The sequence below is a fragment of the Lissotriton helveticus genome, chromosome 11, assembly GCF_964261635.1.
Source record: "Lissotriton helveticus chromosome 11, aLisHel1.1, whole genome shotgun sequence".
In the NCBI taxonomy this organism is placed as follows: Eukaryota; Metazoa; Chordata; class Amphibia; order Caudata; family Salamandridae; genus Lissotriton; species Lissotriton helveticus.
The window spans coordinates 531,032,969-531,050,980 of record NC_136072.1 but is presented as its reverse complement, the minus strand read 5'-3'; the positions used below and the strand labels follow the sequence as shown (position 1 = coordinate 531,050,980).

The 18,012-nt window shown below is 43.9% G+C and overlaps 1 protein-coding gene across 7 annotated transcripts in view; it reads right to left on the bottom strand.

The window, feature by feature from the left end:
• Window positions 1-1,260: 1,260 nt before the first annotated feature.
• The window catches only part of AGFG1 (ArfGAP with FG repeats 1), a 429,459-nt gene continuing 412,707 nt past the window's right edge, over window positions 1,261-18,012 (bottom strand). For all 7 annotated transcript variants that reach the window (XM_078666216.1, XM_078666214.1, XM_078666215.1 and 4 more), the window contains one exon: window positions 1,261-2,822. In XM_078666216.1, the coding sequence (XP_078522342.1) occupies window positions 2,763-2,822 (60 nt within the window). In that variant the 3' untranslated portion in view covers window positions 1,261-2,762. The remainder of the gene's footprint in view (window positions 2,823-18,012) is intronic.

Here is an 18,012-nt window from a genome sequence, read left to right as displayed (position 1 = left end):
GAGCTACAATGCCTCAGCAAGACCACACCATGCTGCAGTCTACAATGCAATAGTTCCTCATGTGACACTTTATTGTTTCAATGTAAATATTCCTGTATGCAACAGCAGTTTGGTTTGTGATTAAATGGTTTGACTGTGCACCCTCTTACAAAGTCACTAAAAGCCACAAAGCTACCAGAACATCCTCAAGCAACAAGGGGCCACCGAGGTGGGTTCCTAAATTCTTCTTAGGAATGCAAAGTTGGGACACAGAGAAAGTGACTGGAACCAAGGCACTAGGAAAGTTTCCTTAGGCAGTGTGATGTAGGAATATACAGTTGAATAAAGTCAGAGTAGAGGATGCAACTTGGGCATGAACAGAGGGCAATAAATACTGCAAAAACGCTCAGTCACAGTGGCGAAAGCTCACTCAAGGAAGAACTAAACAAAAAGCAAAAATCTCAGACTGCTGTGTGTTCTGAGTCCATTGCATTTGCATAGGCTGTTAAAACTGGGGGTTAAGAAAGACATCAAAAGTATGGGCATGTAAGAGTGGACAAATTGTACGACTGGTGAAGGCTATTTCGTGAACATCACTTCATAAAGCAGGAGTGAAAAGTACATCTAAAGAATTTTGAACATTCAGGAAATGTGCACTTGTCAAAGTAGACCAGTGAAAATTTATTTGTTGTATGATCAGTTTAACTTCTCTAATTGTTTTGATGTAATTCTTTAAGAGTGTGTTAATTTAAAAACAACTTGGAGAAAACTCCCCAGTTACCGTAAAGCAATGCATTAGTAAATATCTAAATGTCTAAACAGATACTAATATGAAAATTCACACTAAGCAACTTGGTTTCAGAAAAGAAATAACGAAGGAATGATTTTATAGGTGTACGATCTTAAACACTGCATGTTTTGTAGATGATTTACACTGATCAATAAAGTCTGATTCTACACATGGAAAAAAACAACCTGTTCATACTGTGCAAAATATCTGCCACTACATATACTGTGATGAAAATAAATACTTGTTACCTTTAAATCACATACATAAAAGTCGTTATGACGTGTTTCATGTTTGAGGTTTAGTAACTTTCTTTCCAAATAAGAAGACGGAAAAAAAAACTAAAAATCTACACGACATTCAGTTAAAGGTAGTAACACGGATTGCTTAATCATATTCAAACATGCCCCACAAGAACTTTAAAAAGGGTAGAAATAAAGGAACAAAACCAAGTCATGTGGTAAAATAAATAGAATTTAGTTGTCAGAATGGAATTGTTAGTCACCATTTTTTTATTTTTGCTTTTTCATGTCTAAGACAAAATACATTCAGCAATTCAAGTTTAATTTGTAAGTACTCCAGAAAACGGAGGGAAAGTACTGTAAACAATGTGCAGCTGCAGTGATCACTGCCAGCAATGACGCATCAGCACTGGACCTGATTTCATTTGCAGTAAATGTTCATTTACATTTCATAATGCAAAACACAATCTTTTGGGCAGTTCCAGACTTGTCTAGAATATGTGCTTCCCCACACCAAACAAAAGTTAATTGTTTTGTTCAAAACAAACACACTGAAAAACAGAAATGTGAAATACATTGCTATGGGGAAATATATTGCACATATACCCAATATAAACCATACTGAAAAGCAGGAACTAAAATAACTGTAATTAGTTAACAGTTACATAAAATATGCCGTGAATGGTTTCATTTATTAAAAACATTTGCAGAATTGTCTAATTGTGGTATTTCTCCCTGTTTGTGAAGAGAGGTGATGACTGACGTGACTTTGTGAATATAAAAAGATAGGTTTATACAATTAATCAGAGGTAACCAATCAAATTAATGAATTAGTACAAGTACACTGCACTGTTCATCTTTACAAATATAGCTTTAAGGGTAACACGTGTAATTAAAGATTGTGGAATCAGATGATGAATCAAAACTTTTCCAAACATTAACCATAAAAGATGACAATTATTTAATATGATATAGTTAAATGAAAAACAAAACGAATATGCAAATATTTCACATTGCCATTTAAGAACATTCATTCTTGTAGTAGGCTTTGTAACAAATGAAGTAGATGGCTGTACTTTGCCAGTAGATAACCCTAAAAAATCCTCAACGACAGTTAACAAAACACACATACAATTTTATTTGTTCTAATATTTATTTTACCACCTGTTAATTGTAGCAAAACATGAGCAGCTTTATTATGCACACGTGTCTTTCTAGAGAATAGAGCATTTTAGGCATGTATAAATAGAAGAGCTATTTAGAATGAAAAAAAAATGTTTTTCAGGAAATGAATAAAAATTGTTTTGTTTTTTAGATCAAAACTTTCAATAGCAATGGTTAAAATGATTTCGGTCATTCACCCAACACAGAGTGGCTGATCAAGTTTCCCAGAAATATTTCGTTCACAACATTATTTGTTAAAGTTACAAATACTGATATGCACAGAGCGCTACCTTCTAAGAAAGAAATATGTACAGTACTGCAGCATAATAAATGTGGTATCTGCAATAACTTATTAGTCAATTTGAATACACATGATACAGCTACGTTCTTTTTGCCAATTCACAGGTTAAAAGGATGTTACAAAGCCATCCATTTTGACATATTACTTTGCTAATGTTATCCAAAATGTAGGCTTTGAAAAACATTTCTTCTGTGTAAAGCTAAGATCAGTGAAACAACACAACAGTGCAAGAGGCGCAGAGATGTTACATGACCACAAATTTGTTCTTGTGGGTAAAATGTCTTTAAGGCTATAAGAAAGGATTTGTGGATGAACCTCCTGCTGAAAATGGTCCAGTGGGAGCACCACCCTGTAAATAAATGAAAGAAAAGGTCAGAAAGACACATTAGACGAAACCACATGAATTTCAATTTCTATAAAACCTACTCTAGAGTATCAGGAATTATAAACTACTTTACACTGTAGACTCGAAAACCTTAAGAGAACCATGTGATCATCCAGAGGAGACAATGCCTTCATAGGGGAGAGGAGACATGGGTGCGGGCTTTGGACATCTTATTCTGCCATAACAGCCCCCTCCCCCCCCATCACGTCTCCCTGACTACACCGCAAGTATTAACTTGACTGCAGCCACTTTCTTTATCCTGGAAAGGGGCGGGGGTGTTTGAGATGAAGCCATAGACTTATTCAATAAACGTATTCGCATCTCACCATGTGAGGGGGCCTTTTCATGGGTCGCCATGTGATGAGGTGTGAAAGAGTGTGTCACATGACAGTTTCAGGCCTGACACTGTGTTCAGCTTGGCCCTGCCTTGACAGGTATTCCCAGCACAATATTTTACAGCATTTCGAAATGTACCTGGTGTTTTCACTGTGAGAACAGTGGGTCCCAGCTTTAGAGGCAAGAAGTGGTCACATACTGCCCGATAGACTCCAGTTTGTACATAGTAAATAACGTGGTATCCAATAGATCTACTACGGACCGCAGAGGTGACGCTTCTAAAGTTGCAACTGATTTTATCGCTATTGATAATAAATGTTTACCAGGTCAAAAAAATCTCCACTTAATGGTACTCATGCGTCTACTATTGAGGGAGACACATGAAAACGTGTTACAATTCCAAAATAAGCAATTATAGAATTTGTTTAATTTAAACCAGTCTCAGTCAAAGTCATAAAATAGATACTGGGCTGGAAATAACATGACCATGACTATCTTTAGTGATGATAGATGAGAATTAGAAAAGACTACTGAATTTAGAGCAAAGGAGCTAAACAACTTAATTTACTCAGGTTTGACTTTCTTTCATTTCTATGTTTTTAAGGGCAGTTTAATAAAATCACTGACAAACCTAGCAGGTTTAACTTGTGTATATAGGGCATACATGCTGACATAAGTCATCAGAGTACACATTGCAATAGAGTACGTACTTCATAATCCATGATTAATGCACAAATACTGACAGAGCAATGTAATTACATATATCCATGCAAAGACACTACGTGCCAGTAACAAGTATTAATTTCCCCGGACACTTACAACAAATGTTTACGGTTTATGAACCTTTGCCTCTGTCTGAGCAGATTACTATTTTTGCCATGAGTGGAGCAAACGGCATTAAGTGAAATCTTTAAAAAACTGCGGCCACTGCGGCTTACCTAAAACTACAAAAGTAACCCCAAACTCTTGTTCAAAAAAATAAAGTAACATGAACATTACGTGTTCAAGCATCATGCAAAGACACACACTTGCAGCGATGTGGAGACCTTGAAGATTTCATTTGGTATGGAGGTGGATTTAAAATGTTATTTAAAAAGGCTCTACACTTTTACACGTCTGCTTACTTTAGATTCACAATGTCAGGGATGACAAAAAAAAACAAATGCATGTCGGTAATAAACCGTAAACATATATAAATATTAAAACAAAACACAAGGCGACCCTGGTGATAACGTCTATACACACAGTGAAAGTCAACGAAAAAGCAACACAAGGGAGCAGGGGTACTATAACATGTTAGAAATAGGGGATGCACAATTCCATTAGCTACAAATTATTACACAATGTGGAAAAAAATGAAATGTTTGCGTTTCCTTGTTCCAAACATGCCACAAATCGATTTCCCTTCTCTCTCTAGGTGTCTGATCGAGGTGGAACGGTGACAATCTTGTCCTTTCACTAGGAGTCGTTCCTTTCCACTGACACACCATCTGAATGGGAGGTGATTGCTAGTTTCCCTCAGATGGTGCTACACCACCACCTAAAGTCACCCATAGACTATTTCAGGGCTTGAGCAGGGTCATGTGCATGTATCTACATTTTCTAACTTGCCATGGGGCAGGAAGGTGAAGTAATTTCCCATTTGACCACAGAAGACTTCATGGCGTTGGGTGCTTTCCTACCATTGTATCTTATCCTCCAATTCTGAGCCAAGGGCTAGAAAGATGCAGGAATGAGCCTTAAAGAAAACAAGGCTCTTACAGCTAGATGGGGGCAAGCCAACACTTCAAAGGGTCCGGCATGGCTTTTGGAGTCCAAAAAATTATACAACAACCAAGGTAAAATATGATAACTTTTATTTTGTCAAAGTGTGTTTCTTTAATATGTGTTTAGCACTGCACTAAGACATATTTATTAAAAATGACAGTTTTTAAACATGAACTTAGAATCATTAACGCACCTGCTGCCACCTTAGCAACGCAGCCATTAATGAACTAAGAGGTAAGGCAGTTGTCATGTGAACTCTGTATGTGGCCCAGAATCTTATAGACAGCACTTTAAATGGAAACATTGACGGGCTGATGCTTACCATCCACAGTACCTCCTAGTATATGTATTGCAGCAGTGCTGAGAAGTGAGGTACTATGCCTTTCAAAATAAAGAAGTGCAGGTACTCTGTTCTGGACGCAAACTGCCAATTTAAAGCACTGCTAATGGATAAAGCAATAGCCTACTACATTAAATACAAAAGCTTTTTGTACAGCTGGTATACTGAACTCGGGTATTTGAAGGTGCTTTCATATGCAATAGTGAAGAAAAAAGAGGATCAGTAAAATAAATTTGCCCAAGATCACACAATTGGGTTAAAGAAGAAATCCGCAATTAATCCTTTTGCTGGTTTCACATTGCACAAATCGGCCACTAAATGGGTATCAATTTGTCTCTCCTTTTAATGGCAAATGGTAATATGTTGTTCTTATTGTTTTGAGGATCGACCAAGGGTGGCAGGCAGAAGCCACATGAGAGCTCTGAATGCCAGGCTTGAGGTTCCAACAGGTCCTTGAGCTGAGCCTGAGCCAGGCATTAGGCTTGAGCACTGCTTGAACTTTCAGTGGCTCGCCACCTTTATTTACAGCCCTGTTAACATGCCGCTTTTATCCTAGCCTTCATAACCCCCGAGATCAGCAGTTGCTACCCGTTACTGACATCCAGGGTTGTGTGTGCTTCATCTTTCTCGTGCAATCTTGCTATGTCAATTCTATGTCCCTCTGGCTAATGTGCAAATGATTATCAAGTGTAGACCAGTAATGATGTGGTTCTCACCCTTTATGTTACTGTGCTGCTATTTGCTCTTTTGGTGTCCCTTAGCAAGGTGTTCAAGGTATTGGCACCCCCAAAGCTATTGCTCATTCCGTAGCAGCACTATGCAATCTACAATCAGTATGCTCTTACTGTGCTGTTCATTTAATATCTACAATACTATTGTTGATCATTCAATTGTATTATTTTTATATCCATATTTTATATTTAGTTAAAAGGATTTTATTTTTATTTGTTTCTATTACTTAGGATTTGGAATAGTAAATATGTTTTTTTTAAAAAGTTCTAAACTTTTTCTACTGATGGTCAGGTTGGAGTGTGAATCACCACTCTAAAGTCCTGTACTTTTCCTATGGCTTCTTTGGCTCAGGGTGGAGTGGGAAGAGAAAATTAGTTTTTTTCATGCTCTTCTTTTTCTAAAATGTGCGTTTGAATGGAATTATAAACGTATATTATTTTAATGTTTATTAGGCTGGATTTAGGACTGTAAATATACCCCTTAGTAGAGAAGTTGTATTTAAGTATGTTCATTAATGTTTGTGGACTGCATTTATGGTAGCATTTCCCGAATATTGTTAAATTATTTCTTATTATTTATAATTGGATTTTGTTATTTTTTTTGTTTTAGACATTTTTATAATTTCACTACAGAGCATACATTTAAAATAATTGTGGTTTGACAAATTGTAGTTTTAGTGATGTAGGTTTTATTTTCAATTTCTTAACTATAATTTTTGATTTAACATTTGTATATATACACACGAACATGCAATGTTTTTATACATTTTAGATTACTTTTTGTGTATTTTTATTGAATTATTTTAATCTTATTTTTTATATTAATTTGGGTATTTTTTGTTTTAATTTATCTGATAGTTTTAGCTTTAAAATTTTCTTTATTATATATACTATTAAATGTAATACTTGAAAAAGCTAATTTATGCACTTTAAAGTGACTATACTGTTAATACTTTTAAATATGTATACTTACCCATGCAATTACACTATTTTTCTCCACTATATTTTTGTAATGAATATTTCTGTTCTTTACAAAGTATGTAAAGTTGATATTTTAGCCCTTTACATTTTTGTATCACAATATTTTCCACTGCAATATTATGTCATATAAGAGTACAGCAGTCACAGGGACACTTAGTTTGACCAAGTGCAACCATTGTGTAGTTGCGCAATGCGCCCTAACCGATTGCAAAGGGAGGGGGGGGCTGGAGTTGGCAACCAGGGGAAACATGGAGCTACTGTCTTAAAGCAGGTCTAAGGTCATGTGCCCCATGCACACTACATTTTTGGGGGAAAGGCCCAACTATCTTCAGGAAACAATCCCTCACTAGTCCCAACCAGAGATCTTTGTGAAACACATATCCACTTGGCCAGTCTACCTTAGTAAATGGGAATAACAGAGCTAGGCAGATCGCTGGGTATGCAAAGAATTTAATTCAGGTATGCCCTTAGCTGGATAATAAGATATGACTACAACCACAAGAGGTTCAGGACTGTGAAGAGAACTATTATTATTATTATTATTATTATTATTATGCGGTCTTATATAGCGCTCGATTACCCGTAGGCATCTCGGCGCTTGCCTTGGGAACCCGTCCTGGCTTTTTCCCTGTGAGATACCCGTAATGGGCATCCCCAAGGTGAAAGCCAGGCATCCCGCCGCGGGGGGGGGGCGTAGTGGAGATTAAGCAGGCTAATGCCCAGAGCTGCAGAGTGTGAACCCATGATTCGAGTAGGCACCGAAACGAGAATTATCGAGTCCGTGGATATTTGGGCTCAAGACCCTGCCGCGTCGGGAATTGAACCCTGGTCCCGGGTCTGACCACTGCTTCAGGGTCTGCCTCCTCTAACCAGTGAGCCACACTTCTCCACTTTTAAACTATTAAATCTTACCCTAAACTGAATTAAAAAAAGAACAGGGGTAGCACTAAAGATTATTGGATACAGTCTTTCACGCAGTCTGAATGGACAAACATCAGTCCTTCCAGTCATCAATTCACAATTTGTGTCACACAGTATGAAGTAACAAAAAGGTGACTTTCCACTTCACAAAACTCTAATAGACATATAGGTAAATGAATCAATTCCCAGATGCACAAATGGACAAATACTTGGGTATCAGTGTTACTAGAGGCTCTATCTGGACACTCGTGGGGGCTTTTTTGAAAACTTACCTGTTCCCTGCCTTTGCCGCTTGTCGTTCTGGTCTCCCTCCCGCCGCCGCAGCTTCACATCTTGCGGCCGCAGTGCGGAGGGGGACTACACCTCCCAGGCTCCTTTGCGGCATAAGCCACTGCCATTTCCACGCCCGGAGCGGCTTTAAACTGAGGACATATTTACAACAAGGGGTGGTGAGGGACAGAGTCTCTGAATTAAGCAGAATACTCTCACCCAGTCAAAAGATCAGGGCTAGATCCAACACCGTTTTTTAGGTCATTGCACCATCCCAGTTTCAGAACCTGGCTGTATGCAAATTAGTCTGTTCCTGTCCCAGTGCATGATGGGAACAGGGCAAACCAAACTACAAAAGCCAATTCTTACACTGGAAAGGAAACAAGCTTCCGGGGACCGGTTTCTGGCATTACAGCAGTCTTCGGTCCGGCTTGCTTGAATCCTGATGGTGCAATGAGCAAGGGACTCATGTCTGAGTATACCCTTCCACGCTTAGGGTGGACAAAAATATTTACAACAAGGGGTGGTGAGGGACAGAGTCTCTGAATTAAGCAGAATACTCTCACCCAGTCAAAAGATCAGGGCTAGATCCAACACCGTTTTTTAGCTCATTGCACCATCCCAGTTTCAGAACCTGGCTGTATGCAAATTAGTCTGTTCCTGTCACAGTGCATGATGGGAACAGGGCAAACCAAACTACAAAAGCCAATTCTTACACTGGGAAGGAAACAAGCTTCCGGGGACCGGTTTCTGGCATTACAGCCGTCTTCGGCCCGGCTTGCTTGAATCCTGATGGTGCAATGAGCAAGGGACTCATGTCTGAGTATACCCTTCCACGCTTAGGGTGGACAAAAATATTTACAACAAGGGGTGGTGAGGGACAGAGTCTCTGAATTAAGCAGAATACTCTCACCCAGTCAAAAGATCAGGGCTAGATCCAACACCGTTTTTTAGCTCATTGCACCATCCCAGTTTCAGAACCTGGCTGAATGCAAATTAGTCTGTTCCTGTCCCAGTGCATGATGGGAACAGGGCAAACCAAACTACAAAAGCCAATTCTTACACTGGGAAGGAAACAAGCTTCCGGGGACCGGTTTCTGGCATTACAGCCATCTTTGGCCCGGCTTGCTTGAATCCTGATGGTGCAATGAGCAAGGGACTCATGTCTGAGTATACCCTTCCACGCTTAGGGTGGACAAAAATATTTACAACAAGGGGTGGTGAGGGACAGAGTCTCTGAATTAAGCAGAATACTCTCACCCAGTCAAAAGATCAGGGCTAGATCCAACACCGTTTTTTAGCTCATTGCACCATCCCAGTTTCAGAACCTGGCTGTATGCAAATTAGTCTGTTCCTGTCCCAGTGCATGATGGGAACAGGGCAAACCAAACTACAAAAGCCAATTCTTACACTGGGAAGGAAACAAGCTTCCGGGGACCGGTTTCTGGCATTACAGCCGTCTTCGGCCCGGCTTGCTTGAATCCTGATGGTGCAATGAGCAAGGGACTCATGTCTGAGTATACCCTTCCACGCTTAGGGTGGACAAAAATATTTACAACAAGGGGTGGTGAGGGACAGAGTCTCTGAATTAAGCAGAATACTCTCACCCAGTCAAAAGATCAGGGCTAGATCCAACACCGTTTTTAGCTCATTGCACCATCCCAGTTTCAGAACCTGGCTGTATGCAAATTAGTCTGTTCCTGTCCCAGTGCATGATGGGAACAGGGCAAACCAAACTACAAAAGCCAATTCTTACACTGGGAAGGAAACAAGCTTCCGGGGACCGGTTTCTGGCATTACAGCCGTCTTCGGCCCGGCTTGCTTGAATCCTGATGGTGCAATGAGCAAGGGACTCATGTCTGAGTATACCCTTCCACGCTTAGGGTGGACAAAAATATTTACAACAAGGGGTGGTGAGGGACAGAGTCTCTGAATTAAGCAGAATACTCTCACCCAGTCAAAAGATCAGGGCTAGATCCAACACCGTTTTTTAGCTCATTGCACCATCCCAGTTTCAGAACCTGGCTGTATGCAAATTAGTCTGTTCCTGTCCCAGTGCATGATGGGAACAGGGCAAACCAAACTACAAAAGCCAATTCTTACACTGGGAAGGAAACAAGCTTCCGGGGACCGGTTTCTGGCATTACAGCCGTCTTCGGCCCGGCTTGCTTGAATCCTGATGGTGCAATGAGCAAGGGACTCATGTCTGAGTATACCCTTCCACGCTTAGGGTGGACAAAAATATTTACAACAAGGGGTGGTGAAGGACAGAGTCTCTGAATTAAGCAGAATACTCTCACCCAGTCAAAAGATCAGGGCTAGATCCAACACCGTTTTTTAGCTCATTGCACCGTCCCAGTTTCAGAACCTGGCTGTATGCAAATTAGTCTGTTCCTGTCCCAGTGCATGATGGGAACAGGGCAAACCAAACTACAAAAGCCAATTCTTACACTGGGAAGGAAACAAGCTTCCGGGGACCGGTTTCTGGCATTACAGCCGTCTTCGGCCCGGTTAGCGGGTCGCGCCGGGCGAAGCCCGGGCCAAGGGCGGGACGGGCTACCCCCCTAACATCAGCAAACAAGGTTAGTGAGTAATTGCACCCTAGCCTTAAGTGCCACAGTTGTTTTGGGACTCTATTGTCATTTTGGCATAGGGGGTAGATTGACTCCTTGTTAAAGAGTATGGCACCTCCCCAATTATTGGGGGGAATGGTAGGAAATCTACTCCCTTTGACAAGAGATCCTCAATGGGAAGTCTGGCAAAGGCTAGGTCACCAGTTCGCCAGCAGTTTGATACCCAGGACAGGCTGTCCTCCTCGGGCGGGGGGGGGGCGAGAGAAGCCAGATATTACAGCCAGCTGGGCCCTTGGTACTCCCGGATAAAAGCCCTAATATCTTAAAGGAGATGAGCAACCACAATACTGTCGCAAGGAGTTTGCCTTCACCTAATATTAAGACTCGATCAGCCAGTAATGCCAAAATGGGAACAGTACAGCAGTCGTTGGGGTTGACATCGGAAAGGAAACGTACAGGGCACAAACGCAAGCAGCAGGAAGAAAAGCACAAATTGGTAAAATGCATGTGCCTAATGAGGATGCTACCCTAAAGACTTCCCTTAGCTCCACACAATCATTACCAGTTAATGAGGGGGCAAATCAATTAGTATGCGGGGGGAGGGGTGATGCACTAGTTGGTTTGGGCCCGACGTTTTGGAAAAGACTGGAATGTACTTTTAAGTAGTTATGTCACACAATATACGACCGATTGGACTCCATTGAAAATAGACTGGTGTGCCTGCTCAGACGCGGGTGGGAAACCAGAGTAGTGCTCTAAATTGCATGCAGATAAATGCGACAGGGCAAAGTTTTGTTGATGCTAATCCTACTGTTCCATCAAAAGGTAGTGATAGCACCGCACAGAAAGATCCTCCAGTGCCCTGTGTCGCATCTTTATCCACTAACTTGACAGGGGCTGAACAAACAGTACAGAGGGACAGGCTTCATCAAGCAGTTGTTAGTAGATCTGCTACAAAACCCAAAACACTGTCCAAATCGTCCCCTGCCCATAATGCAAGCCACTTTACCAAACATAGATCTCCCCCCAGAATCAGCCCCTTATGTGGTGGTCTTGGTGGGGGTTCCACCCCTGGATCAGGGAAAAAGGGTGACGTATATGAGCCTTAAGAACAAGTGTAGGGGGGGAGGAGCTTCGCGCGCATCCGAGATGGCCGCGTGAGCACAGGGCTCCCGAGACCCTCGCCGCCTCCCGCATCTATCCTGTATACTATCCTGATTCCGAAGATGGGTTATTGAAGGCACAGCCCAGCTGATGTACTAGCTGCTTTCAGTAATCGATTTGGACTTCGGGTTCCTGAGATACGCCGTTCTGCACTTTTGTGGCCTACACCGTGGAGCTACCTGGGCCTTGAGTCGCGGCTGTACCCGGGCAGTAATTCAACAACACCGGCTAAAGGGGTCCACACCACGGCCCGAATTCACTTTCGGTTTCGTTTCTGCTGCCTGGCGTTCCTCCTCACCGAGACAGACACTGGGCGCAGCTGGCTCCAGTGCTCATTGCTTGGACCTGGGGCCAGCGAGTGCTTGGCTGTGATATTACATTGGCTTTTATCTGCCTTTGCTGATCCCGTGGGTGACTTTTGAGGAGCCATTTGGACCAGATCTCGGGCGCCCCTCCGGGGCACCCAGTCCGCCATGACAGGCAAGCCCGAGGGTGACAAACGGAAAGTCAAGACCACCTTCCGAGGAGGTGCATCCCAAACGAATGTTATGGACCGTTACACCCATCCTAAAGGATCCCCCGGTGGCATACCGAAAGTCCGGGAGAAGGCGACTGATGACCCTACTGTGTGGCGGATCTAACGTTACAAGACATCATGGGCGCCATTGCTGGCATCAAGACATCTATTGGCCAGCAATATGAGGCCTTGGCCCTGAAGCTAGACACGGTGGCCATCGACGTTAATCTTATCAGAACGGATTTGGCGAAGACAAATGAGAAGGTCAAATCTCTAGATTTGAACGCCTCCAGCCTCACGACGGACATGTCTGACTTGCAAACGGAGGTACGCAACTTGAGATCCGCCAACGACTTCTTTGCTCGTCGTCTGGAGGATTTTTAGGGCCGTGCACGGCGCAATAACGTGCGTATTATTGGGGTCCCGGAGAACTCTGGATCACTGTCCACCGATCTACGTGTCGAGGACCTCATCCTCAATCACCTCGCCCCCAAGGGACTGAGTAAATTCTTTACGGTGGAGCGCACACAGAGTGCCGGGAGGACAAGCAAAGCCAGGTTACCCCCTGCGGCCGATCATCGCCAGAATTTTTAATTTCAGAGACCGGGACGCCATTTAGCAGGCTGCGCGGTCGGGTGGACCTACGCAGTTCGAAAACACCACAGTGAACTTTTATCCGGATTTTTCCCAGTCCGTCCAGAAGCAAAGGATGGGATTTCAGGGGGTGAAAAGGCACCTCAGGGATATGGACTTGAAGTATGCGATGCTGTTCCCTGCCCGGCTGCGTGTGGAGTATGAGGATCGGACACTCTTCTCTGATCGCCCGGAGGGAGTGAGTGACTGGATGGATACGTTTAGACAACAATGGAGGAGTACCCCCTGGAAGCAAAAGATACAAAGAAGGAATTGTCTTCTGTATCTGGAGCTTAAGGCTCAGGTTAGCAGTAAATGCCCCAACCCTTAACCAGACAGTAGTAGTCCCTTTAAGAAGACCCCTCACTCACCAACCTGGTTGGTGACATGCTTCATCATCGGGGTCCCACCCCATAGGCCGAATGCCCACAGGGTGTGCTACGACACCTGGTTACAGTGGAGCGGGTTTCTTGTTTTTTATATGTGCAAAAAGTAATAGTGATAAGTGTATTAAAAAGGGCCAAGGCTACTCACATCAAGACTTTATTCTTGAGTGCTTGATCCCTGTTAAAAATAATGTGGCACCAGTGCCTAATTAGGAAGGCTTTGGTGTCTCAAGAAGTGTGAAAAAACTAAAAATAGCGTAGTGTACTATGTGAATTAGTTAGCAAATAGGTCTACATGTTTCAACCATGTTAAAAATTATAAGGTTTTCGTCAGGACCGTGTATATTGAGCGGGGTGGTACGCACACGCTAAGGCGCGCCCTGCCCTCGCTCAAATATAGACCACAAATTATGGTCTAATGTAAAAATGTGTTTTAATCCTGATTCAGGAAAAAACCTGCAAGAAAGCATTATAGACAGACCACGGGTACGACCTGATCATGAGGTGTCACACCACCACTTTAATCTTGGTGAACCCACCCAGTACTTCAGCTATTAAGTGTGTACCCATGTCTTGTCTTCCCCAGTACGTAATCCCAACCCTTTATGTTTTTTCTTGCAGGTTTTTTCCTGAATCAGGATTAAAACACATTTTTACATTAGACCATAATTTGTGGTCTATATTTGAGCGAGGGCAGGGCGCGCCTTAGCGTGTGCGTACCACCCCGCTCAATATACACGGTCCTGACGAAAACCTTATAATTTTTAACATGGTTGAAACATGTAGACCTATTTGCTAACTAATTCACATAGCACACTACGCTATTTTTAGTTTTTTCACACTTCTTGAGACACCAAAGCCTTCCTAATTAGGCACTGGTGCCACATTATTTTTAACAGGGATCAAACACTCAAGAATAAAGTCTTGATGTGAGTAGCCTTGGCCCTTTTTAATACACTTATCACTATTACTTTTTGCACATATAAAAAACAAGAAACCCGCTCCACTGTAACCAGGTGTCGTAGCACACCCTGTGGGCATTCGGCCTATGGGGTGGGACCCCGATGATGAAGCATGTCATCAACCAGGTTGGTGAGTGAGGGGTCTTCTTAAAAGGACTACTACTGTCCGGTTAAGGGTTGGGGCATTTACTGCTAACCTGAGCCTTAAGCTCCAGATACAGAAGACAATTCCTTCTTTGTATCTTTTGCTTCCAGGGGGTACTCCTCCATTGTTGTCTAAATCTATCCCTGGGGACCAGGAGTTCCCACTACACATAGTCTGTGCAACCTCCCTTACTCTCTCCTTTGATTTATACATGGATGGGTACGTTGCCTGCCCGTCATGATCGCGAGGACCAAACAGGTGGTGCTGAAGGGGGACTAGTGGAACAAGAATGACAATGGCGCCCGAGTCCCAGACAATGAACACAATGGACAACTGTGGCTTGCTACCTTCTGTGATCGTCTGCTTTTGAGTACATTCCCGGAGGCGGCGGGGACAGAGGGACCCTTTCCTCCTCTGGGTTTCTTTGTGTAGATTAGTTTTTTGCTAGGGCGACAGGCACACTGCAAGTTGGGATGGCTTTTGAGGCTACGCAGTGGTGCAGGGTCGGGGGAGTTGCGCTGGGGTATTGTGGGGGGAGGGGGGTAAGTATGTTGGGAACGTTTCATTTTTTTCTCTTCTTCAAGGCAACAAACTATTCTGACTTTGGACTTTGGTGTGGTGCTCGCTATGAGGTGGGAGACCATCGTGGGTTTGGATGGGGGTAGGGGGTTAAAACTATTGTGCTGGAATGTGAATGGGTTGGGAGACCGGATAAAGCGGGGGGTGGTCTTGCAGATGTTGCGACGCCTTTCCCCCGATGTTGTGCTACTGCAAGAGACTCATTTGGTTATAAATGCTTGCTACGCGCTGAACAGGGGGGGATATCGTCTTGCTGCTCATTCTGGGTTCACCTCTAGTTCTAGAGGGGTGGGTATTTTGGTCAGGACTTCTCTTACCCTGGAGATCGATGACATAGTTCTGGACGCTAGGGGGCGATATGTTGCACTCAAAGGCAGGTGGGAGGGGAAAACTGTCTCACTGATATCGGTATACGTCCCCCCTGGCCTACAAACCACTACATTTGCAGACTTGGGTCGAGTTGTTTTGGGTCTCCCAGATGGTGTCCTGATACTGAGTGGTGACTTTAATTCAGTTGTCTCCGGGAGAGAGGATCGCTATCCCCCCAGAGACGTCCCGAGCGCACAATCTTGGTTGGGTGACTTTATAGAAGCGCTGGGGCTCGTGGATTGTTGGAGGTTGATGCATCCAGAACAGGCGCAGTACACTTTCCACTCAGGCGCACATGGTAGTCTTTCTAAGTTGGATTATATCCTGATACCGGCGGCCCAGTCCTCGTCAATTGGGGAGATTAGACATCTAGCTCGGGGTATATCGGACCACTCCCCTCTATGGTTTATAAATATGAAGATAGGCGCTGAAGGGAGGGTGGCCCCGATTAACCCATGGTATCTCCATAACCCCAAAACCCGTACTGAACTGATTAAGTCGTTGGATTTGTACTTTGCAGAAAATGTGGGGTCAGTGTCTTCGCCTGTTTCGTTGTGGGAGGCGTTTAAGACGGTCATCCGGGGACAAGCATTGTCGTTAATTGGGTGTGCTAAGAAAAGTAGAAATGAGGCAGTTGTCCGTCTTGAGACTGAAATTACTGAGTTGGAGAGTGCGTTGGAGCGGAATGTTACCCGAGACACGCTTCACGTCCTCAGTCTTAAGCAACTCGAATATAAGAATTCGGTTACCGACGCAGCTAAGATGATGAGTAGGGAACAGCAGGGACGATTGTATGATGTGGGCGATAAGGCGGGGAAATGGATTGCTTGGCTAGATAGGAGGGAGAGGGCAAGCCGTGTGATTCCAGTGATTGAGAGATCTGATGGTGTGCGAGTGACCGACCCGGTTGACATTGTTGAATGCTTTGCAGATTATTTCCGAGGAGTTTATTCTCCGGTATCTGATAGGCCCGAGGAGGATTCTCACTTGTTGTTGAGGGATATTGCGTTGCCTTGTTTGTCTGAGTCCGATAGGGACTGGTTGGATGCTGCACCCTCAATTGACGAGGTAGCTCTCGCAGTGCGCTCTCTTCGCTCCGGAAAGGCTCTGGGCCCTAATGGTCTTGCCATCAAATTGAATAAGCTGCGCCCTGACACGCTAGCGCCATATCTCCGAGATATGTTTTTGGCTGCGCGGGAAACTGGCTCCCTTCCTCGTGATCAGCGTCTTGCGACCATTGTGGTGCTCCATAAGGAGGGGAAGCCACGGGACCGCTGTGCATCCTACAGGCCTATCTCACTCCTAAATGCTGAACCCAAAATTCTTGCTAAGCTACTCGCAAACCGCCTGATAAAAGTAGTCAGTGAGCTGATCCATCCGGATCAGTCGGGCTTCATCCCAAATCGTAACACAGCCTTGAATTTGCGGCGCTTACATGGTGTTCTCGCGAGGGCTACGTCACTGGTGAACCGGCCATCTTGGCGTCCCTGGATGCCACGATGGCCTTTGATACAATCGAATGGCCGTATCTTTGGGTCGCACTTGCAAAGTTTGGTTTTGGCACTGGATTTATTAGTTGGGTAAAACTTCTGTATGAGACACCACTGGCACAGGTTGTGGTAAATGGCCGGGTCTCCAAGCCCTTTGTTCTTGGGAGAGGCACGTGGCAAGGTTGCCCTCTGTCTCCACTTCTCTTTGCCCTCGCTCTGGAACCTCTCGCTGCCTGGCTACGATGGGAGCCCTCGATGGGAGGTATACGCTGGACTCCGAACTTGGAGGACCGCATTTCGTTGTATGCGGACGATATTTTGTTGTACCTCACGTCGCCTCAAAAATTGTTAAATGTATTGTTCGACGTGCTTAACTCGTTCCGGAAAAACTCTGGCCTCGTTATTAACTGGACCAAGTCTCATATATACGTGCTCGCTGGTGGCGTCCCCCTCCTACCACGTGGCTGTCCTATCCAGGTGTCGCAGTCTGGTTTTAAATATCTGGGTGTTTTTATAACATTGGACCGCTACGAGCGTAATCTACTTCCCCCGCTTCAACGTTTACGATCGGACGTAGTGAGTTGGCGTAAATTACCGTTGTCTCCACTAGGGTGAGCGGCTCTCTTTAAAATGATGTCCTTACCGCGGTTTTTATATGCACTCCGGAATACATTTGATGTGATTCCGTCGAGGTACTGCCGAGAGGTAGAATCCTTACAGAGGCAATTGATATGGGGCGGGCATTCACGTATCGCTCTCCCAAAGTTAACGCTTCCCTGGTATGACGGTGGTATAGCACTTCTGGATATCAGGCGGTATTATTGGGCTTCCCAGCTTGCTGCAATTAACCACGGGATGTATGGCCCGGCATTGAATCCAGTGTTTGAATTGGATCGATGGCTGTTACCGGGGGGTGACTATAACAGAGCGCTCTATTCTGGATCCTCTCGCTTACAGCTTTCGGGTCCCACGGGGATAGCTGTACGAGTG